This window comes from Siphateles boraxobius, unplaced genomic scaffold (assembly GCF_051911475.1).
Source record: "Siphateles boraxobius isolate OS27281-9 unplaced genomic scaffold, OSU_SipBor_1 33, whole genome shotgun sequence".
Lineage (NCBI taxonomy): Eukaryota > Metazoa > Chordata > Actinopteri > Cypriniformes > Leuciscidae > Siphateles > Siphateles boraxobius.
The window spans coordinates 1532960-1560119 of record NW_027508953.1 but is presented as its reverse complement, the minus strand read 5'-3'; the positions used below and the strand labels follow the sequence as shown (position 1 = coordinate 1560119).

The 27160-nt window shown below is 38.5% G+C and overlaps 1 protein-coding gene across 1 annotated transcript in view; it reads left to right on the top strand.

Moving 5' to 3' along the window:
• The window catches only part of bop1 (BOP1 ribosomal biogenesis factor), a 75213-nt gene extending 48986 nt beyond the window's left edge, over positions 1–26227 (top strand). The window contains exons 4-16 of the mRNA XM_077194882.1: positions 3331–3485; positions 3566–3683; positions 5556–5657; positions 6110–6322; positions 7737–7898; positions 8942–9022; positions 9463–9532; positions 18762–18894; positions 19641–19821; positions 20302–20593; positions 22471–22555; positions 22714–22821; positions 25428–26227. Coding sequence (XP_077050997.1) covers positions 3331–3485; positions 3566–3683; positions 5556–5657; positions 6110–6322; positions 7737–7898; positions 8942–9022; positions 9463–9532; positions 18762–18894; positions 19641–19821; positions 20302–20593; positions 22471–22555; positions 22714–22821; positions 25428–25581 — 1854 coding nt within the window. The 3' untranslated portion in view covers positions 25582–26227. The remainder of the gene's footprint in view (positions 1–3330; positions 3486–3565; positions 3684–5555; positions 5658–6109; positions 6323–7736; positions 7899–8941; positions 9023–9462; positions 9533–18761; positions 18895–19640; positions 19822–20301; positions 20594–22470; positions 22556–22713; positions 22822–25427) is intronic.
• The last annotated feature ends 933 nt before the right edge of the window (positions 26228–27160 follow it).

The following is a 27160-nucleotide window of genomic DNA, read 5'->3' as shown; positions in this document are numbered from 1 at the left end:
TTAGAGTTTGAGGTAATGAAATAAGTCAGATGCTAATGATTAGATGGTAACACTGCATGCAGAAGCAAATAGTTATGTACATGGAGTTGATGGAATAAAGACACAATTTTATTATGTTGAATTAAATCCCAGTACTGCCCTTCTGTTGCACAGCATACTCTAAAAGTGTGTACTTCCCATCAGCAGTGAAGTATGTACTTTCAGTGCGTAGGTGAAGTATGTGAATTGAGATTCAGCCAGTGACTTTTTTTTTTCAACGCTGATAAATGTCACGAAGACTGTCCTCTAAAGCTCTGTGCATATATTTCTGGATTGACAGTCTGATTTCTCAGGTGGTTTACGAAGAGGGAATTTTTTCCACTTGTCTCTGGGAGTTTAATGATGTGGTGTGGAAATATCAGGCGTAGAGGTGCAGACTGCCAGCAGTGAGGTTTCTGACCGTCTTCCCTCGAAGCGCACACACACACACAATCAGCAGTCGATCTCCCCTCGCCGTCCCCACCGCAGTCTGAACAGGAAGTTGATAAGAGTGTGTGGTAAAGGGGCGGATTTTCAGACTGTGGACTGACTGACACTTAATAAAGGCCACGTTCAGTCGCTCAATTGAAAGCAGGTGAGCTGTGCGTCTGATGTTTCGTGTTCAGTTCTCTTGGACCGTCCCACTGAGAGAGCCCAGATTGACCCCGTTGACCTTTGTATTCTGAAGTCTATTGCAATCTGTAGTATTCAAAGACGTCATGAAATCCCAAATGAATTTTCTTGAGCTTATTGTGGCCGATTCATAACTCAACCCACCATTTTGCTGCAAAGAAAATGCGATTTCCGACATTGTGAGCGACAACGACTGTTGGACATCCAGATCATGTCACTGTTCATTTGCATAAAGCCGAGGTCTTTAAGTTCAATGCAAATGAGCAGTGATATTATCTGGGGACAGGTGTCTATGTGAATGAGGTTTAAATAAACTGCTTTTCATTTTTTTTCTGCTGACATAACTAAGGCAATCTATGCCTCGAATATACAGTGGAGGTCAGAATTAATGGCACCCCTGGTAAATATGATCAAAAATGCCTGTAAAAAATAAATCTGCATTGTTTATCCTTTTGATATTTCATTCAAAATATTTGCAAAAATCTAACCTTTCATTGAAGTAAAAGTGGGGGGGAAATCACATTATGAAATAAATGTTTTTCTACAAAACACTTTTTGTAATGGGCTGTTGCAATCAAATCGCAATACATTCAGGTTCAATCCTACATTATTCACTGCTGTTTTTTTTTCTGTTATATTAATATGCAGTAGTGTCCAAAAGTGATGATCTTCACCCTTTTTTAAAAATTATTTAAAATGTATTAAAGATTTTCTAAGCATATTACGTAGTTGTAAAATTTTTAGTTAATACTACTTATAAATATTTGTTCTCAGATATTTTTTGCTTTTAGCTTGTAGTCATCCACTTAATTTACAACATTTGGGTACAAATTGTCAAGCTCAAACAAATGTGAAGCAATGTTTTGAAAGTTGGTTGGGTTTTTGTTGATTCTACCCTGTTTAAATGACCAAACACTAGTCTCAGTGCTAGAAGCACTTTAAGGGTCCCTCATTTTTACTTCTTTGAAACTGTGTGAAGATCCAGTGACAATCTGTAACGCCTCCGCAGAGGAAGTATCAGATTAGCAAGTCTTTGCTTCTGTCGTTCTTTTTTTTTTTCCGTCTTGGCACCGATTCCTTCAAACTGGCAAGGATGCCAATCGTGCCAGACAACACAAGCCCTTCACCCGGCCAGACGCTGAGATTATAGTGAATGTGTCTCATAGACATTCAGATTAAATTACGATCAGAATGTCAGCCAATCAGACGCGAGCCTTTGAAGATGAGTGGGCGTGGCCTGCGCAGCTGCTGTCGGCTGTGTGTGAAAGCGTGACAGTTCTACCCACTCGGACCTAATTGGATATGGTAGGGGTGTTTTATTGAAATCACTCACAGGTGTAGGCCTCGCTTTAAAGTGGCACTCGCAACCTCTGAGAACTTTCAGCTGTCTGCCGTTAGCAGTGTGTGTTTGTGTGTGTGTGCGTCCTTCCCAGACAAAGAAATCTCTATTTTCCGACCAAAGCTCTGTTTGGTTTATTAGCTAGCAGTCCTAGTTGTGTTACGTTCTTGTGGCGTACTGAAAAGTGGGCAGGTTAGTGAGCTTGAGTACAGAGAGGTTTTCTGCACCTGCGGGACTGACGCTGTGTTTAACCCTATGACTGCGAGTAAAGCAGAACTGGTTAGTGTGAGACGAGACTAGCATAACAAGTCTACTGGAGCTGGGAAGCAACTGATGGTACAATGTTGTATTGATATCTGGATCCCAATATAGTAATATTGCAGTTCTTTATTGTAAAGTTATTCAAAACTCTACTTTTACATGCTTGTTTCATGCTTTTGTTTCACTTTTACATGCTACTTTTACATGCATGCTTGAAGTCTCATCTGCATTAGACTTCACTGCTTTGCACAATTCAATTCTGAGCTCGTTCTGAGTTTGGATTTTGGTTAAATATAATTGAGTGTATCGACTTTTATATTTTGTTGTATTATATTTGATAATGTATTTTAATTATAAAATGTTATTTTCTTCCCTATTTCTATGTTTTCAGTTTTTTCCCCTTTTCTCTTTAATATTAATAATACAATCATATAATATTTAGATAAAAAAGAATACAATTCTTTGTTGTATTAAGTTTAACACAGTTATTATATATTGTTGTATTATATTTGCTTGCAATTCTGAACCTGAATATTTTATTTTATATATATATATATATATATATATATATATATATATATACATGTAATATTATATAGTATTTATGTAATATAATTATATTATTTAATTTTGATTCTTTACTATTTCTAGATCACTAATCATAAATGTTGTTGGGTTATTTTAAACTTTTCTTCTCTTTTTTTGTCTTATATTAATATGATTATATTTATATGACTTTTATTATTATTTTATTTTGTATTTTTGTTTAATATAATTCATTTTTTTATTATATAAATTTTATAAAAGATATATACATTATAAATAAATATTTTTTCCTATCATATTAATAAAATATTTTTTTTATTTAAATAATTGAAGTACTTTCTTTCTCCATTGAAGTAGATGGGAGCTTTACAGGAAATGGCTGTATATGGGCATGACCAAGATGGATACATTTTTTACTTGCTTTAATAGTAACCAATCTTTCTCTGCATGTATTAGAGCACCACAAAATATTATCTGGTGTTGATCTGGTAGTTCTAGACTCGATTTTTACCACTTTCTCTGTCTATTCACAGGACATCCGTAACACAGTCGGCAACATCCCTATGGAGTGGTACAAGGACTATCCCCACATCGGATATAACCTGGACGGCAAGAAGATCTTTAAGCCAATCAGGAACAAAGATGAACTGGATGAGTTTCTTGACAAGATGGAGAATCCCGATTACTGGTGAGGAGCGTCTGGAACATCCATTTCATGTCATTCAACCTCTATAATTGGTCTTTCACTCATTCTTCTGTCATTACTAGGCGTACCGTCCAAGACAAGATGACCGGCGCTGATATCCGTCTGTCGGATGAGCAGGTGGACCTCGTGCACCGTCTGCAGGAGGGCAAGTTCGGTGACGTCAACTTCAACGAATACGAGGTATTTCGATCTGGTTTTCCGCTCTGTTGGTGTTGAATTCAACACAGATCCCACAGTAATAGAATTTGTCACCTTAACATCTGCAGTCTGGTCTGTGTAAACCTCTTTAAACGGCTTCTAGATAATAACCCCAGCACACGATGGGGAAAAAATGAACCTCGTCGAATTACTCATTTACGAAGCCACACAAAGCCCAGCCCGAGTCTGCGCTCACCACCGACAGATGAAGTAGCGAAACATTAACACAAGCACAATTAGCCGTCATAAGAAAAACAGCGCAGGCCGTCTGACCTGTGCAGGAGGGAACGAGTCTGGATGGTGTCACGGCCGGCGTTTAGCGGCTTCACTTTACAAGCATCAGTGCTAATTGTGCATCGCCGTCTCTTCTGGCACAAACAGGAAGTGAGTCACTCCAGATTTGGGTCTGTCTGTGATCAGTTAGTCGACCTCAGACAGGCTTTAAAGACTGTGAGCGTGAAAAAGCCACCTGTCATCTGACTGAGACTTGTTGCGTCTGGTTGATAGACCAGATGTTCTCCTTTTCACATTGGCAAATTAAACAGAATACAAATTGTTTGGTTGGGGGGGGTGTGTATATATACAGTATGCGTGTGTGTATATATATATATTTTAGGGGTGTGACGAGACGCTTAGCTCACGATACGAGACACGAGATTGGGTTCCCGAGAACCCAGTAAATTTAAGAATTCCTCAATGACTGAAAAAATTGTCTGCAGGCTCATTTTGAAATTTTTTAACTAATCGACTTGTAATGAATGTCATTTCAGTTCTACTTTCTCAGTATGAATTATCATATGCATTGAAAGACAACAAAATACAAGCACTGTAAAAGGTTTGGCCACAAACTCAACTGAAGGAGAAAACAAACTGGCTTCTCTCCTGTATGATTTCACATGAGTCTCTTCAGACCTTACTGTACATGGATTATGAGTTTCTGCTTGAGACTGTCTGAACTCCTTTCCACAAATTGAACAGAAATAAAAAGTATAAATAACAAAATAAGTAATTTTTTTCTTAGTCTTAAGTGCAAACAATAAGTGCAACCATAATCAAAGTACTCTCAAATATTCAAAGTGCAAACAGAGACCAGAGCTGAGAGGTGGTTACAACTACACAGCCCAGCCTAAGATAGGTCTGATATCGGGAGACGGGCTATTGAATGTAGCCTAATTTGCACGAATCAGGGAGTTCGCTTTTTAATTTCACTTTCGTGAACATGTGTACTCCGTGTATAGCGAGCAGCGATGCTGAGCTTGCAATCAACAAGATAAGACATTTATCAGACGTTTCGGCTCTGTTGCGCGAGGAATCATCCACCATGGTTTTGTCATTCATCTCGCCTTACTCTCGTCACGCGATCAGTGGCGTGTGTGTGTGTGTGTGTGTGTGTGTGTGTGTGTGTGTGTGTGTGTGTGTGTGTGTGTGTGTGTGTGTGTGTGTGTGTGTGTGTGTGTGTGTGTGTGTGTGTGTGTGTGTGTGTGTGTGTGTGTGTGTGTGTGTTCTATTATGCATACATAATAGAAAATTGCTCTGTGCACCCTTTTATTTATATAAATGTCAAAAAATCTAAAAGACCAAAGAAAATTCAAGTTCTCTTGGGGTCTTTTAAAACCAAGGGGTTTTTAGCATGCGTGTTGAGGTGCAGTTTGCACTTGTACTCCATCTGAGCTTTTTTTTTTTTCAAATTACTTTTAATTTCCTTTCCTTTTATTTTCCTTTTTTTTTTTTTTAAGTGTAAACCATTGGTTACCGCACCTTTAAACACCCTTGGGATAATATTGATGTGTTTTTTTTTACTTTGCCTTAATGTTCTCCTCTTTCTGATTCTTAATGTTTTGTTTGTTTTTCTAGCCTGCGGTCGATTTCTTCTCCAACGAAGTGATGATTCACCCCGTCACCAACAGGCCTCAGGACAAACGAAGCTTTATTCCGTCGCTTATCGAGAAAGAGAAGGTAAGATTGGCTGTCCCTGTCACACCTTACGTTTTACGTTTATGGTGAAAGCGTATATTTACTGTGAAAAGGAAACTGCATGAGAATAGTCATGTTTCGTCTGCTAACTGCTCCCAGCTGTGCTGCGTTACCAATAATGATTCCCACATAGGTTTTAGAGTGGAAAGAGGTCTGAAACGCCGGCATAATGGGGATCTGAAATTGGGAATCAAACCTGCAAACGTTTTGGTAAAAATAAGATTTCCCTCTTTAGATATTCCGGCTGATTCCGGTCACTATATGTAATGCGTTTCCTGCAGTAAACCAGTATAAACTGGCGACGTGTGCAACGAGTGTTTTGAGTAATGATCGTACACATGTGCTCTCAATCACGACAATGATGTGTTACTGTGTGTGTGTTTTTCTCTCTACTGTACCGTCACTGCATCCATCTCTCTCTCTCTCTCTATTAGGTCAGTAAATTGGTCCATGCCATAAAGATGGGTTGGATCAAGCCACGCAGACCCAAGGAAACCACCCCGCAGTACTACGACCTGTGGGCCAAGGAGGACCCCAACAGCATCCTGGGACGCCACAAAATGCACGTTCCAGCGCCCAAGATGAAACTTCCTGGGCACGAGGAGTCATACAATCCTCCTCCAGAATACCTTATGTCAGAGGAAGAGGTGCGTTCACCTAAATATGACACATCGGTTGTTCACGGTGCTTTTTCATACAGCAACTATTTAAAAAACGGACCATAAAAGTCGTCCGATGACATCAAACCTGGTGCAACATTTTCAGATAATAACTGAGCATTTTTATAAATCTTTTCAATTGCATTAATGATATTTTATATGCCTTTCTTAGTCATGTTATAGTATATATTATATTATTTGACTTGCATTACATGTAGGATTTCATTTAAATATTGTCAATTTAGAACCTAAATTCACCGTACACTAATATTTAATTAAAATATATTTATAGATGAAAATATATATTTTTTAAACAAAATAAATAAAAATACATTAGTATTTTGTGTTGTATAAATTATTTATAATTGTATTTATATTGTATAAATTAATATTTATATTTACCAATTAAAATATTTGTTAAATTAAAATATGTATTAATCTGTTAAAATATTATAAAATGTATGCTTCCTTTCTGTTTTTCCCATCTGTTTAATGCTCAGTTTTAAGTTTGATTAATACATTTAACACTTAAGAAAAAAATATTTAATTACAATATATTATAGATAAAAATATATTTAAAAATGTATAATTTTATAATTACAATTAGTATTAAAATGTATTACATTATTACCTATTAATATTATTACATTTATGCAGCCTTGCCTTTCTTATTTAATGCCCAAGAATTTTTGTTTTTTAATTAAAATATATTTATAGATAAAAAAAACAATGTTTCAAAAATACATCATTTATATGTATAATTTATAATTATCATTAATATTATATTAATATTACATTTACAGTGTCTTTCACTCTTGCACTCTTGAAGTCTGAGACATTTAACTGAGACTGCCCTTCGGAGTCTTTATGCAAAATGGAAATACATTAATTTATAATGCATATAAAAATATAAATGTAAATTATGCACTGGGGAAAAACGTCTCTTATTAAACGCATGAAAGATGATAATCAGTGAATAACGACTTAAATTTCGTTCTTTTCTTCACACAAACTTATCATATGACCAAGATATTTGTAATAAGTAATATGCACTAGTTTACTGTTGAGCTTTGGCCACTAAGAACTGGAGCAACGCAGCAGCATCAGTCTTTTGCACACTGCATACAGGTTTGGCACAGTGTGAGTAAATAGACAGATTGTGATCATTTCACACCTGTGGCTCCAACTCCATCTCCAGTAGGCCTGTACAATTTGCCTATAAGTCATTTGCGTATGTTTTACATGCTATTCTTAACTCCGGGGGAACACGTGCATCCCCTCTGCAAGTTAATCTTTATATACAACCAAATTTTGACCACAATTTTGACTGCACCTGTTCTTTAATCCGTCTTTTGTCAGAGTTTTCTTAACGTTTGTTCTGTGTTGTGTGTGTTTTGCTCAGAGACTGGCATGGGAGCAGCAGGACCCCGAGGACAGGAAGTTGAGTTTTCTGCCGCAGAAGTTCGCCTGCCTGCGGGCCGTTCCCGCGTACTCACGCTTCATTCACGAGCGCTTCGAGCGCTGCCTCGACCTGTACCTGTGTCCCCGTCAGCGTAAGATGAGGGTGAGGCGTCTCTACATCCTGTCCCGTACAAATAAACTCTACAGTCCATTCTTAAAAATCAACTGTGCCGTTTCTGTATCATTGATGTCACCAGACAGAGTTATGAATGATGATATCACCACACACAAAAAAATCTGTATTCATTCATAAATATATCTCAGATTAATTTTGTTCCTCAGAGATTTGTCTGAATTGAGTTGTTGGAGATGCGGAAAAATAATCAAGAAAAAATTATGAATTTTCTATAAATCAAAAACTGTATTAATTACATGCGCTACTGGTCAAAAGTGTGGGAAATTAGTTCTTTTAAGTTTTTTAAGAAATTAGTTCTTATATTCAGCTTTGCCATAACAGGAATAAATTACATTTATAATCACTTAAAAAACGGTTATTTTAAATAGTAATAATGTCTCACAACATTACAGTTTTTACTGTGTTTTTAATCAAATAAATGCACTTTCAAAAACAAAAATATCTTATGGACCCCAAACATTTAATCAGCAGTGTAATATATATATATATATGCTATAGTATAGTTAAATAATATAAAATAATTTTTATATTTTTTATAAATAATATAAGGAAGTTGTATGGCATGATCAATATCAATTGATATATATTTTTAGAAATAAGAAAAATTTCATTTTTAAATGTCCAATTTCATAATATGTTACAAAGTGTTTTTTTTTTTGTGATCAGGAATTCACTTGTTTGCACATTATTGTCTGCTAAATGCATAAATGTAAATTAATTACACTTTAAAGATTACTTTTTTCAGAACTTTTCATCAAAAAGTAATACATTTCTTCCTTTCCAAAAAGTTTTTTTTTATTGCATAAAGACGTTTTAAAAATGTTGACCTACAATACAACAGCGTAACGTTTCACAATCCAATTAAATTGACGTGATAAAACTGAGCTTCTTCCCTTCATTATTTCTTGAATTTCAAGTGTTAAATTTAGTGGGGTTTTTTTGTTTTTTTTTGTCTTCAAATTTGTGTTTTAAGACAGTAGTGACCTGTTTTTTTTTTTTTTTTTGTCCAGGTGAATGTGAATCCAGAAGACCTGATTCCCAAACTTCCCAAACCCAAAGACCTGCAGCCCTTCCCAACCACACAGTCTCTGGTACGTCAGTCTTGAGCTGGTCTGGGATCAGTTTTTACAGCCTGACTCTGATGATGACAGCCCGAGGAACAGCTTGTAGATCAGAAACTCGTGACTAGACTTTATAATGGCAGGACAGTGAGCTTTGAGTTTGTTTAAACAGGAAACCATATTACTTACTGCACCGCGTGGGTGAAAAAGATCAGAAGATGAATATTTTTGTTGTTGAAACCTTAGCGTTTTCAGACAGCCGTGGCTGTAAAACTGCAGACATGAAACGGGGTTTGTCATTCTTTTGGACTGGATTATAGAAGAACAGAAAAAAGTGATAAATCACCCAAATATGTTTGCTGGTAATGGGTCTAATGTGAAATAATAGAGTCCTGAACGTGTCCTGGAATGATCTTGCTCAGTCTGCTTTTCTTCTCTGACGTGTGTGTGTGTGTGTGTGTGTCTGACAGGTGTACCGCGGACACACTAGTCTGGTCCGAACCATCAGCGTTTCTCCCAGCGGACAGTGGCTTGTATCCGGTGAGTCTCGTCTCACCCTGATTTTCTGTAGATATTCCAGCTGAAACTGATTATCAAAAGACGTTGTTGCAGCCATGGCGCAGTGGTTACTGAGTGTACGAATGTACTCTGACACATTGCACCATGGTGCTTGAATGGTCTATGCAGGTTGCAGTTTGGCTTGCAACGTTCTCAGTCTCATCTCCATCTCTTCTCCCATCGATCTCCCTGTCCTATATAGTATATATATATACACACACACAGATCTATTTAATACAGACGTTTTCTATGAATATTTTAAATAACTTATATGTAATTCTATTCTATAATAAAAATGTAGTATGAAATTTATATTATTATTATTAAATTACAGTGTGTGTCGTAATTTAATTTGTTACTATTAATATAAATATTTTATCCAATACGCATATATATATATATATATATATATATATATATATATATATATATATATATATATATATATATATATATATGTATGTGTGTATATGTAATTTTCAGGTTTTTATTACATAGTTTTCTATAATTTTCTAGAAAAAAAATCTGTATCTGAGGTGTTATTGGACCGTTTGAGGGGGAAGTCTGTCTGATCGCTTTTACCTCAGCGGTAGCTAACAAGCTGCTGAAACCATTCCTCACTCACCCGCCATGATGTCAGAGCTCTGGCCCAGGAGCCGAGCGACCCGTTCGGAGATGAGAGAGATTAGGGTGGGCCTGTGGGTTCGGGCAGAGCCAGGATGAGCACAGACGCGCCTCATATGTCCACATTCACTGGCGCTCCGCGACGCGGATAAATCAATCAATGACGGGTCTCTTTTTCCTCGCTTCTAGAAGGATCTCAGTTGTATTTTTATGGGTTCTGGCAGCCCTGCTTTATTGTTCGCTGCTTCGGGATTTGTTGTCGTGTCCGTTTTGAGTTATTTGTCATTTTGAATGCTGGACAAACACTTTCTAAATCTCGATATTTTTTCCCCCCCAGTATAAGGAGAAAATGCGAATGTGATTCCAGTTCTGTGAGAATAATGTGTGTCATTATAAAAATATTTCATTCATAATGGAGGAAAGGTCTCTCTCGAGTGCAGTCTGTTGATCATTATCCGTATTTTAGGTTTGAGGTCCTTTAGATACATTAATGCACGCTATAATCCCGAGTATTCCCTCAGTAGGGCCGCCATCTGACTGCTATTAACTCGAGGGGGATATAAATTACTCGAACGAAGCGAGCAGAAAGCATCATTTTAATAACACAAGCAGTCAATTTCACTCAGAGTTACCAATGCTAGCGGTGTGGCCAAATCCACAGAAACCAAATGATATTCGTACAGTATGAAAATGTGGCTGAATTTGCCCATCTGATTTGAATGAGGTGATCCAGGTAACAATACCAGCCTTTCAGATGCAGAAGGGCAGTGGGTTCCCAGAATGCATTGCAGCTGGCGCGCAGATAAGCAGGGGAAAGAGTGTAAAACTAGCGATAGAAAGCGTGTAGATGGGGGCTGGTTGCAGTTTAGTGGCAATATCTGCTCAGCCGTCCATAACAAAGAACTTCATAAAAGCGCATATGCAAAACCACTACAGTGAGGGGTTGCTCTTTTGTCTAGCTATAAAATATATTAAAGCAGTAATAAAATGCCCTTTCCCACAGTAAAAAATGGCAGTTGACAACCTCCCAAGCATCGCAACCCTTCTCGCCCTGGGCCGGCCCAACTTTCCTTTGGTTTGTTTGTTGTGTGTGTGTGTGTGTGTGTGTGTGTGTGTGTGTGTGTGTGTGTGTGTGTGTGTGTGTGTGTGTGTGTGTGTGTGTGTGTGTGTGTGTGTGTGTGTGTGTGTGTGTGTGTGTGTGTGTGTGTGTGTGTGTGTGTGTGTGTGTGTGTGTGTGTGTGTGTGTGTGTGTGTGTGTTAATAGAGATAATTTCTTCCATATCAATGGGTTGGGTGCTGATGACAAAGCACTAGTGAGTCTTTTGTCCCAGGTCTTTGTTCGCTCTATGCGTGCTGGGTTTTCCAATTTTGCATTTGCTGATTTGGGTTTTGCAAGTCGGAAAGTCTTATTGTGAAAAGATTGTACAGCCAATGGTTGTAAAAACAGGACTAATTTGTTGTAAATGCCAGAAAATTTCAGGAAACGCCAGCAGTTTTCTCTTCAGATTTGTTTTTGTTCTTGCAGTGGTGTTTACTAGGTCAAGCATCACTAATACTAGTGCTTATACGTCAGTGTAAGTTGGTTCTTTAGGGTTAGTCATTTGATCAAATGTATTAACATACATGCACTAACATTCAGGGTTTTTTTTAGTCGTCTTCTGCTCACCAAAGCTGCATTTATTTGATCAAAAATACAATAAAGATAGCAATATTGTGACAGATTATTACAATTTAAAAAAACTATCTAATATAAACTATAAAGAAATATAAACTATATTTTACTGTGAATATTTAGTAAAATGTAATTTATTTCTGTGATCACAGCTGAATTTTCAGCATCATTACTCCAGTCTTCAGTGTCACATGATCCTTCAGAAGTCATTCTAATATGATGATTTGCTGCTCAAGAAACATTTCTGATTATCAATGTTGAAAATGGTGCTTTTTTGTGTGCAGAATTCAGAACAGCATTTATTTGAAATATAATTAATCTGTAACAATATAAGTCTTAAATGTATTATTTCCTTGGGGAATAAAAGTATCTTACTGACCTTAAAGTTTTGTATGGAAATCGAAGTATTAAACTTGCTTATAACTTTGGCTTGTAACTCGTACTGTGCCTTACTGTGTTCAGCTGTGTACCATCAAGTGTTCAGATGTAAACTTTTCACCCGAAAGACTATATAACAAGTGGAAATTCCCACATTGAAGAAACCAAATTTAGAAGATGTGAAGATTTTTGTAATTTTTTTTTCTAGAGACTTGCATCAATGATGAGAATCTTACAAGAATTTTGTTTACAGTCCTGCAAAACGAAAACGCTGCAATTACAGCACGTGAAACCTACAGTTACAGGTTTTTGCGCTATAGTCAGACTGCAGTCTACGGGATGAGAGAATGCGGTGAGGACGGCCTGAGGTTTCACGACTGTATACATATTTACGTTTACGGAGCTCAGATACTGGTCTGAGAGAGCCTCAAACGGCATTCCTCACTAATGATGTGGCAAAACCAAGACGAGCGGGACGACAATAACTGAAACTGAAGCTTGTCTGTCACTCAGGACACCATGAACTCACTGTGATCCGCATGTCCTGCTTTAATCAATGCAGACCTCCTTTTCTGGACAATCATTTATTTGGGATATGAGTGTTTTGAACTGATTTAATTCATGAAGCAAAAAACACTAGAGGTCCTCAGAGGTTGTACATGGCAGTGATTTTACCATATGTTAAGGGTCTCAAATATTTAGAAGTTGTAAGTGTGAGAGTGTGTCTGCTTAATGAATACACCAAATTAATTATTTTTTATTTAAAACCATTGTAAAATCAAAACTACTTGTGGCTAGATGCTATATATTATTTACTGTTGAAAATTTTGGGGGGAAGTCTCTAATTCTCACCATTAATTTTTTTTTTTTAAATCTTTTATTTTAATATAATTTCAAATGTAATTTATTCCTGTGATCAAAGTTGAATTTCAGCATCATTACTCCAGTCTTCAGTGTCACATGATCCTTTAGAAATGATTCTAATATGATGATTTGCTGCTCAAGAAATATTTGGTATTACTATCAATAGCTATGTTTTATCACGTTTATTTAATTCTATAGCTATTTTTATGCACATTTTGGGATAACGCATTAAAAAAACACTGGATGGAAATGCCATGATGCACATAAATTCTATACCATTAAAAGACATATTCACTCAATTGAGCTGAATACATTTTTGTATCATGCGCATGAACTACAATGAAAAATGATGTGCAACAAAAAAGTAAATGTACTCAAAGTAGATGTGATTGGACAACCGGACTAAACAGCGGACCAATCTTTTTGCACGACATCTCAAATGTTGGTTTGATTATTCTGAAATGCCATCAGAATGATTTTGTGCAATGACTTCCCAGAAGCGTCTCACGTGATTGTGTTTCCAGTATCCGAACGCTAGAGAATATGACAGCGTTCGTTGCGTTTCGTCTGCATGCTCTGAGACGCAAGTCATTTATGATGGCGGGAAAAAGAGCCACTGTTTCTTTTCCGATCGCAGCAATTTCCATTTTTATTACAGATATTTTGCGCCAATTTCCCAGGAAGTTAAAGGACAAGTTCAGTATTTTACACTTAAAGCCCTGTTTTAAGATCGTTTCTGATGAAATAGAACGGTTAAGATTGAAATTTGGACAAATGCTTCTGTCCCGAGAATTTTCAGTTTCTGTATTAGCACCCCCCCACTTCCACAATGGTTTCACAGGTGCACTGGAAGAATCATTCATATAAACGCATTAAACTTTAGTTTACAAAGACGTGAAACTCACCGAGTGGTCTGGGGTGTTCACTGATATGCTCACACAAAAATCGCTGCAAAAGATGCTTTCCAACAGGTTTTATCGTAGTTTTTGTCCAACTCCATTGACTTATATTGGATGTTCTGTGAGGTACGGTATTACTCCGCCGCCGGAAACGGAAATGGGGTTTGTTGTATTCTTTCTGTAGTTTTCCAGTCGCGGTATCGTAGGCTACGCTATCCAAACATTGGCAAAGGTGCATTATCGCCACCAACTGGACTGGAGTGTCTATTATTCAAGCTCTCAATGGAAGAATATCCGGTTGTGAGGTGTTTGGAAAAATAGGTCCACAGTTTTACAACGAATGGTAAAACACCTGTTGGAAAGCATCTTTTGCAGCGATTTTTGTGTGAGAATATATGTGAACACCCCCGGACCACTCGGTGAGTTTCACCTCTTTGTAAACTAAAGTTTAATGCGTTGTATGAATGATTGTTCCAGTGCACCTATGAAACCATTGTGGAGGTGGGGGGGTGCTAACACAGAAACGAAAACTCTCGGGACAGCAGCATTCGTCCAAATTTCAATCTTAACCGTTCTATTTCACCAGAAACAATCTTAAAACAGGGCTTTAAGTGTAAAATACCGAACTTGTCCTTTAAAATGTTGTTCTCTTGAACACATGGGATGGAAACACTGCTTTATTCGCAAATAATAAATGTCACTTTCGAATGTCACATGAATATAATTTTTTTTAAGAAAACAAATCTTACACATCTCTGTAATTAGGGGTGCAACGGATCAAAAAACTCAGGGTTCGGATCGTTTCTCGGATCAGAGTCACGGATCGTATCATTTTTCGGATCAGCAAAAAAAAAAGGCCTCATGTCTGCACCTATAAACACAAATGATAGCTAGGCCCGTCACGGTAACACATTTTGCTGGACGATAAATTGTCCAAGAAATTATTGCGCTAAACTATAATATTGATGATAAACGATAATATTATCGTTCTGAGACCATTTTCATCTAAAATAATGATAATGGCATAATAATGCAGGTACACCTTTTCAAAGATCAATAAACTTTTATTTCTAAAGACTATTTAACACTGAAAACATTTTAAATATATGAACAAAACAACCAAAAACAAAAGCAATGGACTCTCATTCTCTGTTAACAAAAAATGCACTTACCAATGTGTTCACACTGAGAATCATATGCATCATGTAGGCTACTGTGTGAGCATGCGTCTCATATGAGTGTGTGCGCGGAGTTTGTGTGTACTCGCGTCTCATTGAGTTTGTGCGCGAGTTTGTGTGTGTGTGTGTGCTCGCGTCTCATATGAGTAGGTGCGTGGAGTTTGTGTGTGTGCGCGCGCGTCTCATATGAGTAGGTGCGTGGACTTTGTGTGTGTGCGCGCGTGTCTCATATGAGTATGTGCGTGGAGAGTTTGTTTGTGCGCGCATTTCGTGTGTGTAGAGTTTGCGTGTAACGTTATGTGCGAGAGCGACTTTAGGTGTGTCTTTGTGCAATTCATATGCATTTGTTTGAGCATTCAGCAGTATACATGTATGTTTGACTACTTAGTATATGTGTATGCAAGTGTTTTATGTGTGCGTGAATGAAGTTTGATTTTTTTAAGCCCTAGACTGCGCCTCATATGAGGGAGAGAGAGCGCGCACGCGAGAGAGAGAGGGACGAGCGAGAGCCTGGTAGTGCTGCGCGAATGTTTTCACTCCTGTCAGTGAAACATCGGGGCGATGTCGCTTCAAATGCGTGGCCATGCTGCCACAGTGCCTACACACGGTTTTATCCACTAACCTCTTTCCTTCATCATTATATTTGAAAGGGAAGCCAAAATGCTCCCATACAGGGGATTTAAATGACGCGGGGCGTTCAAGCTCCTCTATTCCTCCGCTCGCCATGACCACGCTGTGTGTGGACTGAACATGCCGCATGCGCACAACTTTTTTTTTTTTTTTCATAAATCAATCCGCGGATCACTTGTGTGCCGAACCTAAGATATTGATCCGAACGGATCACGGATCAATGATGATCCGTTGCACCACTATCTGTAATGAACACCCAGCTCTAAGGCCCCATCCACACTACTGCGTTTTAGTTTAGAAACGGAGAATTAAAACTAATACGATCTCCGTCCACACCAGCGTTTTAGCTACGTATTAGAACTGATCTCCGTCCACATTAAAACGACTGAAAACGCTGATCACGTCACTATTCACCTACACTGGGCGTGCGCGTGCCGGTGTAAACAAGAAATGGATCGACTATTCCTCAGATTTCGCTGAGGTTGATAAGTGCCGATCTGGACATTCAAAAGTTTTCCCGGCTTAACTCAAAACCGACGCTCCATGTACGGTCGATACCGCCGCTGCACACGGGAACTGTCACAGATCGCTGGAATAATAGCTTGTCTGTGAAATGCAGAATTTACTTGCACTAACGTAACTGGTAACTGGCTGTTGTTGTGCGTTTTCTTCCATTGTATGACATCCAATCAGAGAGCCGAGCGTGAGCCTCTGCGTCATCGTTTCTTAAGTCCTCCGTTTTGACCCATCTACACTAAAACGCCCTCTGGAGATTCAAAACGGGGTCGACGGCGTTTCTAAACTTCTCCGTTTTAGGTCTTCATTTTTGCCGTTTTAGTGTGGACGGGAGGTGCAAACTAAAACGTAGTAGTGTGGATGGGGCCTAAGTGAGATGTAACAGTGAGAAAAAAGACAGATTGATGAAGTGGTGTGGGGATTGAATGTCAGCATGAACATTGGGTGCATTTCATAAAGCTGGAGTTTAAAATAAATTAATCTCTTGGGCTCTGTCCTGAAACACAACTACAAATTAACGGAGCGGCTAAAAGAGATCAGAGTGGTTGGCCGGGAGCCTTGCTCAGCCACAGGAAGTGCTTGTGCCTGACATCCATACGCTCCCAAAAACACGCTGCACAACACACACGGCGCTGTGTGAGAAACTCGTAATACCGGGGTGTTTCCGGATACAAACTATGGGAAGTGGATTCTTTTAAAGATCAATGTTCATGTTCATGACAACCATTTAGGTTTGTAGTTTTTCCGCCATTTATAGACGCAAAATAGCCGTACAATGAAATAAAAATGATGCTGTTTTTCATAAATTCGTGTTGTTCTTTTACGATTTTTATCAGTTGTGAACAGATTGAACAAGCTTTGATTCAGGTCGGGCTCCATTCCCACTTTTGATGGGCAAATACAGATAAATTCAAGCCCTGTCCTATAATAGACTTATTTTTTCCTTCTTGAATATCCTGTTACACTCCGAAATGCCACGTTATTGAAGTAAAATGGGTTGCAAATGCTGTTTCTTGTTGACTTTAACATCTTATTTCTGTCATCCTTTGGGACACATTACAGTCTCAAAGTGCCATTACTGTCCTATAAAATGGACTTTTAACATTCATGCTGCTTTTCCCCTCCATAAAGGCAAATATTACCCTCATTTCCATCTTATTTATGGTCACAGTCCATACTTGAGTCTACAGGAAAGTCTCGGTGTCCCCTGCATCACACACACACACACACACATCGGCGTGTGTGTGCTCCAGACAGGCCTCTCTGACCGCCAGCGGGTGTCCGCCACAGAGCCCGTCCCTCCTGCTATATCTGTCGCCATACAGCTCAATACTTAAAAAGTGATTATGGCTTTTGGAGTTATTACACTCCACCCTCCGGGCCTGGCCCGTTTCCCCCGTGGTGTTTTTCCTGCGTTTATGAAGCATGCAGGTATAAAAGTTAAAATGAGATTTTACAGCAGATTTCGATATGAGGATGGGGATTCCCATCTCATGGGAAATTATAAGATGATTTTTAAGTGAATTCAAAGAGAAATAATGCGTCAAGTGTTAATAAATTGCATTATGCCATCCATAAAATAAATATATTTTATTTAGTGTTATAATTGTATGCCCTCGTTACTTTAAGGATGGTTACCTTTTACCATTTATAAAACGACTTGGTGCTTCTAGGAAAAGCAATTTTACATTGATTAAATTAAATTGAACTTTTCAATTATAAGTTGTTTACTTGCTGGATTTTTAAATTTGTTTTGAAAAGGGGATAGTGTTTTATTTTACAGCCCTGTTCCCCATGTACATACTTTATACTTATTCTAGGTATTACAGAAACTGGGTAATAACTTGGTACTAACCCTGAACCTACCCCTAAACCTTACCTTGACCCTTGTAGTTACCTTATATTACCAGTAATTTCTTGCTAAGTACACTGTTAGTACATGCAAGTGCACGCACTGTAAAACAAAGTGCAACCGAAAAGGGTGTTAACGCATACAGTCAGCTATTCATTATTAGTCATTTTACTCGCACTGTATGTATACAATGGACATAAATTGCTCTTTTTTTGAATAATGACCATCTAACAGCAGTAGCGCACATATATTTTAAAAACCTGACTTCTCTGTCTCTGTCACCTACAGTAATCTTTTATTATTACTATTCCCTCAAGCCAAAGTGCTGCTGTATGTGTCATAGTGGTTATGTTAGAGTGAGGATGAGTTATCCTCCATGTGTGCCGATGAGAGAGCAAAGTGCCATCGACCTGACAGAGTGCGTTTGTGCTTGAGACCACTGGGTCTCAGAGCTGTCAGCGTCCCGAACGTCTGTGTCCACACATTTACACTTCATGCATTTCATTCTGAAACATTATAGAATACTGAATAGATCAGTAGATTGTAAACAAATGTTTGTATGTATGAATCAGCGTGTTTGTTTGTCCCTCGGCCTCAGGCTGTGATGACTGTACAGTGCGTTTCTGGGAGGTCAGCACGGCGCGCTGCCTGAAGACACTGGATGTGGGCGGAGCCGTGAAGGGCGTGGCCTGGAATCCCAATCCTGCCGTCTGTCTGGTCGCTGTCAGCTAGTAAGACACGCCTCCTTTGTCTCTGCGTCTGAAAGTTTATGTGATGCTCATCTGTATGTGTAACCTTCATTATGTGCTGTTTATTATTTTACAGCAGAAGTTTTGCAGCATTAGTAATGGGTTTAGAGCTGCAGTTAATTTGTTCAGCATCAGAAAAAGGCCAATTATGAGAAGTGTTCATTTCAGAATTTGAGTAACATTTACAAGAACTGAATGATCCTAGTGAGGAACATTATTAGTATATAAATTAATTCATATTCGATTTATATTAATCATTCATTGTTTGGTTGGGTTGGTTGGTTAATTAGATGGTTAGGAAGGCAAGTTAGTTAAATAGTGTTAGATGCAATGCATAGATAAACATTATTATGTTGGTTGGTTGATTAGTTAGTTTAATAGATGTTAGATAAATAGCTAGGTAGGTTAGATAAATGGTTTGGTCTGTGGATGGAAGGATGGATGGATAGATTAGAAATAAAAGATAGATAGATAGATAGATAGATAGATAGATAGATAGATAGATAGATAGATAGATAGATGGATAGATGGATAGATATGGATAGATATGGATAGATATGGATAGATATGGATAGATATGGATAGATATAGATAGATATAGATAGATATAGATAGATAGATAGATATGTTGGTTAGATAATTAGTTAGATAGTGAGGTTAGTTAGATACATGGACATAGATGGGATAGATAAGAGACAGATCAGATTTAACTTGATGTTTGTGTGCAGTGATGACACGATCCTTCTCCTGAACCCTGGCCTGGGCGACCGGCTGCTGTGCACCGCTACGGATCAGCTGATCTCTTCCTATGAGGAGCCGGAGGAAGCCAAGGACCAGCCTGTGCAGTGGGCCGTCTCAGAGGGCGAAGGTCACGAGCAGGGTCACCGCCTCGTCCTCAAACACCCCAAGGTAATCAAAACGTATACAAAGAGACCTTATGGTAAAGTGTTACCATTCATTCTTATATTCAAAGGAATGACATCACCACGATAACCATTAGCCAGGCAAATTTCTCCTCTGGTCAAATTCAGTATTTTCCAGTTAACAATAGAAATGAAAATGTCTTTCTTTCGTGTATCCCCTGTGAGAGCGTCCCTCACGTGAGCAGCAGCCAGAGGCTTTTAACTATTGGCAGAAGCCACAAGCCTGTGGTCGTCTTTTTCCTGAAATGGAACGAAATTTAAGACGCCTCTAGTGTCCAATTAAAACTACTGGAAAAAGCAAAGCGGCAGCACGCGTTGGCAGACTGGCAGAGGCCGAGCCGGTGTTAATAACGGCAGTAAATTTAGTCCCAGCGTGTCTTTGAGGTTATAATTGGATTAATCGTCTGCGGATTTACCACAGAACGACTTTGACCTCTGACGCTCTCTCTCTCGTGTCTCTCTGAAGGCCGTGAGGCAGGTGACGTGGCACGGGAAAGGCGACTACCTGGCGTGTGTCATGCCCGACAACAGCAGCAACCTGCAGGTGGTCATCCACCAGGTGAGCAAACGCAGAACGCAGAACCCCTTCCGCAAGAACAAGGGTCTGGTGCAGTGCGTGTCCTTCCACCCCGTCAGGCCCTACTTCTTCGTGGCCACGCAGCGATACGTGCGAGTCTACAACCTCATCAAACAGGAGCTCACCAAGAAGCTGATGGCCAACTGCAAATGGATCTCAAGCATGTCCGTCCACCCGGCAGGTGCGTAACTAGACGTTTCTGAGAGACCATCATTTACTCGCCCTTATGACTATCTTCTGTAAAACATGATAGTAGTAGTTTTGGATGATCTCAGAGCTTCTGTTTTCTATGCGATTAAAAATACTGGGGCTGTCAAATAAAAAGAGCAAGGTATATGTGCGGTTATATTTATCATGGCTTGGCAAAATTTTGTGAGTAAAATCCAGCCGTTTTTATGAGAGTCGGTGCAATGAAGAATTTCCTGTTGCAAAGAGGATTGCATTTTATATTAAAGATTAAATCTTCGATATTACGGATATGATATGGGTTAATGCATGCAACAACAAAAAATTCAGTTTAACGTGTAATTATATAACACAATTAATGTTTTTTTCTGTCATCCTTTGGGTGCGCTACAGTATATGATAAAGCTATCATTCATTCAAGTGATATTAAACCATTCAAGCCATTCAATCACGATAAGATGCAAAAAAATAACTTAAATCTGTGCTGTCAGTGAATCTCCTGTCTGTGTGACTGACACACACACGACTCATGCGCACAGAAAGCCGCTTCAGTGCACAGTTCTTTTTCGCGCTTGAACAGACAAAAACGCACAAAACTGTGTCAAAATGCCAGCTTTGTCCAAACCCCCTAACCTCGGTCTTAAATTAGTTAAATAAAATCTTAAATAACCATAAAGAATTGTGAGAAAATAGCCTAATAAAGCTGCTGCTGTGATGTCTGTCATTTAATATAAATCAAAGAACAAAAGACAGAGAAAAGCACTCGCTGCTCTTGACTGAATAACATTTGTAGCTTTAATAAGGATTAATCTATATCAAATTTATAATTTATACAGTGAAGACTGTGAAGTGTTTGATAACTTTATTCAATTTCTGTATAGTTCCTACCTGTTAGATCAGGTATTGCATTTTGGACATTTTATTTGCATCTTGGTGTTTCCATCCAGCATTTTTAGATTCAAAATTTGCATGAAAACGTGTCGATGGAAACTTAATGTCAAATGCACAAAATGCAAGCTTGAGGTAAGCAGTCGAGTGAATAAATAAATAAGACGGTAGCACATTTACGTATTCTTTGCTGCACATCAGAAAAGTCATGCTAAATGTTACAGATAGAAGGCATGTTCTACTAATCGCTTACAAACATGAGGTTCGTCAAGAACACGATCTTCCAATTAGTAAAAGAGACACATTGGCTTCTCCAGAAACTACCACTTGTATTTCCTTTTCTGTGTTTGGTCGTTATTGTTGCATCAATAAGGGTTGTTAACTAAAACGAAAGCCACAAGTTTATTGAAATAAAGTGGAAATAAAATAAAATTTGAAATTTTGCCTTAGCAACTAACTGAAATAAGATGTAATGCATAAAGATTTGAGAGCTACAGCAGAGGGAAAGATGTTGAGTGAATGCTGATTTAAATGTCGCTCTGTTCCTGAAGACTTCAGATGACTCAGCTCTTTTATGGATTCTTTTAATGGCGCTCTTTTGTCTTTTGGGGGCTTTAGAGATTCAGCATAGGCTTTGAATGAATGGAAAATAGCAGATTTTTAAAAAATACTTTGTGTGAAGAAAGTAAAATATATGGGACTGGAATGAGATGACTGTGAATAAACGAGAAGAAATTCATTTCTGGGTGAACGATTATGAACGTTTTACGGTAACCCTCTCAAAATGAAAACTGGCACATTCTTCCACCAGTTAGAGTATATTATATAAAAGTGAGTGTTCGGAGTTGACCAGAGGAAAGTCGTTCTGGCTTAATCTGAATCTTATTTTTGTTTTTCTAAATGTCCCCAAAGTGATGTGACATCAGTGACCACTTTCTGCAAGTCAGATGTGATTGGTTCTTCTCTCTCACTCATTTTCCATAGGTGACAACGTGATCTGCGGTAGCTACGACTGTCGTCTGGCCTGGTTCGATCTGGACTTGTCCACGAAACCATACAAAGTTCTCCGGTGAGTCAGCTCGAGCAGGTTTTCTTAATTTGGGCAGTCTGGGTCAGACTCGAGGGAAATTGTTGCTAATGCTGGCGCTGTCAGATGAATGAATGTGTCCTGGGTTCTGTGTAACGTCCCTCTGCTGACGGGTCTGTTTTGTGTCTCTGTCCACACAGGCATCACAAGAAGGCTCTGAGGAGCGTGGCCTACCACAACCACTACCCACTGTTCGCGTCGGGCTCTGATGACGGCAGCGTGATCGTCTGTCACGGGATGGTCTACAAGTGAGTCTCATCCTCTTCCTCACTGGCTTTATTTTGACTTTTTCCTAATATTCTAATCTCTCTTTTTTCTGTGGCTGTGTTTAAATAATGCTATCAAACTATTCGTACTGTTGCTGCAGTAAATAGAATATATACTGGACAATTTTCTTTATGCATATTATACCTAAATATGTGCAGTATTCAAAAGAGTGCATTTCAAGGAATGCTATATCCCACAATGCACTGCACTCGAGTTTCCATTTCTCGGTGTGACAAATTAACTGAAATGAATAATAGACAGGATTTTGTGAAACTTTGAAATTAGCTCATGTGATAATGAAGCATAATATTGTTTGAAAGGTTTATCGTGTAATAATGCATACTGTTTCAATCTGAGCGTGATTACAGTTTTCATATATGCCTAAACGAACCGAACGAAGCGATAAAACGCACCAGGTTTCAAAACAAACGCTCCAAACAAGCCAGCTGTTAAAACGCCTCAAAGGGATAGTTCACCCAAAAATGAAAATTCTGTCAGTATTTACTCTCCCTCATGTTGTTCCAACCCCGTAAGACCTTCGTTCATCTTCGCAACACGAATTAAGATATTTTTGATGAAATCTGAGAGCTGGATCACTCCTCCATAGGCTTCTAAGGGATTGAAACTTGTTCCCTGAAAAGTTATTAAAGACATCGTTAAAATAGTCCAAGTGACTCAATCTTAAGTTTATCAAGCGACGAGAATACTTTTTGTGCGCAAAAACAAACAAAAATAACGACTTTATTTCAACTATTCATTTCCTTCTCTGTGGGCCTCGAGTCAGTTCACTAGTGTAACAGCGAAGCGCTTCTGTGTTGTACGTCACACGTAGGCTCACTATTGGCCGACGCTGGTCATGTGTGTGATGCGTGTGACGTACAACAACAGAAGCTTACGCTATTACACTAGTGAACTGACTCGAGGCCCACAGAGAAGGAAATGAATAGTTATTTTAGGTATATTTGCGCACAAAAAGTATTGAGCCACTGTAGTCACTTGGACTATTTTAAAGATGTCTTTGATAACTTTTCGGGGAACAAGTTTCAATCCCTCAGAAGCCTATGGAGGAGTGATCCAGCTCTCAGATTTAAATCAAAAATATCTTAATTCGTGTTGCGAAGATGAACAAAGGTCTTTCGGGGTTTGAACAACATGAGGGAGAGTAAATACTGACAGAATTTTCATTTTTGGGTGAACTATCCCTCTAAGTGTCTCCCAGCTATTTCATGCATAGAGAAACGTTGCATACTGTGTATTGATACAGTGCATACTGCATAAACGGTGTGAGTAGTGTGGTGATCTCTCTTAACTCTGTGTAGTTCTCTGTCATTTCTGTTCTTTTGTCCCTCTATCCGGTATGTGTCCAGTGTTTCTGCTGGGCTAGACTATCATTCCCGAAGTACGGTCAGGAAGGCTCTTTGAGAGGAGCTAATGGTCCGTGTACGGTGGAGGGCAAGCCAGATCTGGCTGAAAACCCTTCATCAGCTGGCCTTAATAGATCTCTTTAAACTCAAACTCAGGATGTCATGTTATTTTTCCACTTCTTACTTTCCCCAGTCAAACTGTTGATGCATATACAGCAAACCATATTTCCAGAAATCACTGTTTTATGGCCTTTATGGCCCTCAGACCGGCCAACCGTTCTCACCACACTTTGGTAGAGGGGAAAAATCTATTTCTGTTGGGATGGGACAGGATGCTTGACTGGTCTAAAAATAGACTTTTTTACTAAGGTAGTTGACTAGTCTGAAAAAGACTAGTTTACAGGATGGTCGACTAGTCTAAAAATAGATCATATTCTATTCTACTTTTTTATTTTAGCTTTAATGTTTGAGAGTTGAGTTTATATGTTCAAATTAAATGGCTTGATGAGCGCCGTTTAATTCATTTTGTTTTGGTGTATTTCCTTTTGAAATATGTCTCTGAGAAAACAAATATGGCTCTGAGAAACAAGCATAAGGGCTAAAATGAGTGAATTTTGTTATAATAGTCAAATATGTGATGCAAATGATGAATGGTTGGAAATAAATTTATATAAACCTTTTTGATATATAATTTAAACAGAGTGAGTGAAGAAGAGTGAAAAACAAGTCATTTCAATATCACAGTTTAAAATGTAGGGATTCATTTAATAAATGTACTTTAATTGTTTCAAATAAAATCTGTAGGCAAGACATTTCATTATTTGACATTTTAGTTTTAAAATGTAATCAATTTTTTTCAACAATTAAAAACAATAAAACCTGTACATGGGACATTTAAAAAGTTGTAATATTATAATTTAATTTAAAAAATCTAAAAAGTAGCTAAAATGAATGTTTCAAATATAAAATAGAATGTTTCAAAGATGGTTTTAATATGTTTAATATGTAATAAAAATCTGTTAGCTTTAATAAAAATCAACCACTGGTTAATAAAAGTTCTCATAGTTGAAGAAATGTCCTTTGGCAGAAAAGAATGCAGAAATTCAAGAACTGTTATTGGAGCCAAACATCATGAAAATGATTATTCTGACCCTTCTAATGTGTGTGTGTGTGTGTGTGTGTGTGTGTGTGTGTGTGTGTGTGTGTGTGTGTTTATCCTACAGTGACTTGCTGCAGAATCCTCTGATTGTTCCAGTGAAGGTTCTGAAGGGTCACAGCATCACTCATGACCTCGGGGTCCTCGATGTGACCTTCCACCCGACTCAACCCTGGGTGTTTTCCTCAGGGGCCGACGGGACAGTCCGTCTGTTCACCTAGAGAACGAGACAACCTTGAGTTTTAACCCAGAAATTACACAGCAGTTCCGACTCCATGAGGTTTTTTTAGACTCGCTGCTCTCTGAGGACACTGACATGTTGCTGGCAGGAATCAAGTGCCTGACCTGATATTGAACATGTCATTATAATATGTGTTTGAGTGTTTTGCCTTTTTTATGTTAGAAGAAAATACATCCAGCCGCTCGTAGATTCCCACTGGACTCGAGTTCGGAGTAACTGACGCTGTAAAAAGAGAGACAGGTTTGGTTTCAAACCCAAAACCATGAGCGCTCGGAAAGGCCCGTTTCCGTATCGGCCTGTCTGTGCCCCACAGCAAATCAAGCCCGACCGCTAATCCTTGGACAAGGAAGCTGAATTTGAAATGAAACAAATGTCCGACATTAGGCCGTGCCAAAGGAAACAAGACATGAAACAAAGCTGCAGACGCCTGTCCTTCACTTACACCTCCTGATGTTTTTTTAAACCCCTTTACGAAGCGTTTCATCCAGACTTTTTTTCTGCCGTCGCCACCCACCGCTGTCAATGTCTTGATTATTTTTTTTACCTTAACCTGTTGACTTGTGAAACCTTTACCAGTTGTATTTCAGAGACCAGTTACCTTTTAATTAAACATGGTGTTTCTTGAAGCGTGTTTGGAGTTTGTTTTCTCTTTCTCTTCTGGTTTTCCGCCACAGGTCAGCGAGGGTGATTTTCAGGACTCCTGAATTATATGCAGCGAGAGTCTGGGAATAGGTTTTGTTTCCTCCGCTGAGAGACCCAGACGCTGCTGATCAGACGCCAGTGTGTGTTATAGATCATATTTCGTGGAGGCCGTCCACCTGCGGGTCCTTCTCGTCAGTCTCAAGGCCGTGAGTCTCTCCGTGTGGAGGTCGCAATCCTTTCTTCATTTGCCAGGATCTTCAGGGAATGACGTGTTTGTAGACATACCAGTGTAGATTAGATAATCTACAGACTACAACTCAAAATTGCTCAGCAAGCATGAGTACTTGATTTAATATTTTATTTAGTGTTTATGTTGGCATGGCTCTATTATTGTCATGTAATAATAAAGAGAAGATCTTGACCGTGTTACAGTTCTAGATCACTTTGCCAAATGAATTAGTTATTTCAGACTACAGCAAAAGAACCAAAAACCACAACGACACTGACCAAGCAAATAAATATAGTAAACATTAGATAAAAACAACAAATAATTCCCATGTTTTTTGCTGCAAAATTACATTTTTAATATATAAGGACAACATATACTCTCACTCTCTCTCTCAAACGCACACAGATACTTAGTGTGTTGAAAGGTGCTGTCAACTTAAAAGCTGCATGAATTTCAGAAAAAATGATTATAAAAGGAATGAATTTTTACGACTCAAAATACTGACTGATTGAGCCACATTCACAGGTGTTGCAAAATAGTTGAATTACTATGAACACACATTGGCTGATTTTTATATTAATGCGACTATGTTTCATCTGTGCCAGTAATAGCCTGTCTGATACAGTATCGGATTGCTTTATCAACTCTCGTTTGATCTCGTTCAGCAAAATGAACAAATCTTTCGTTT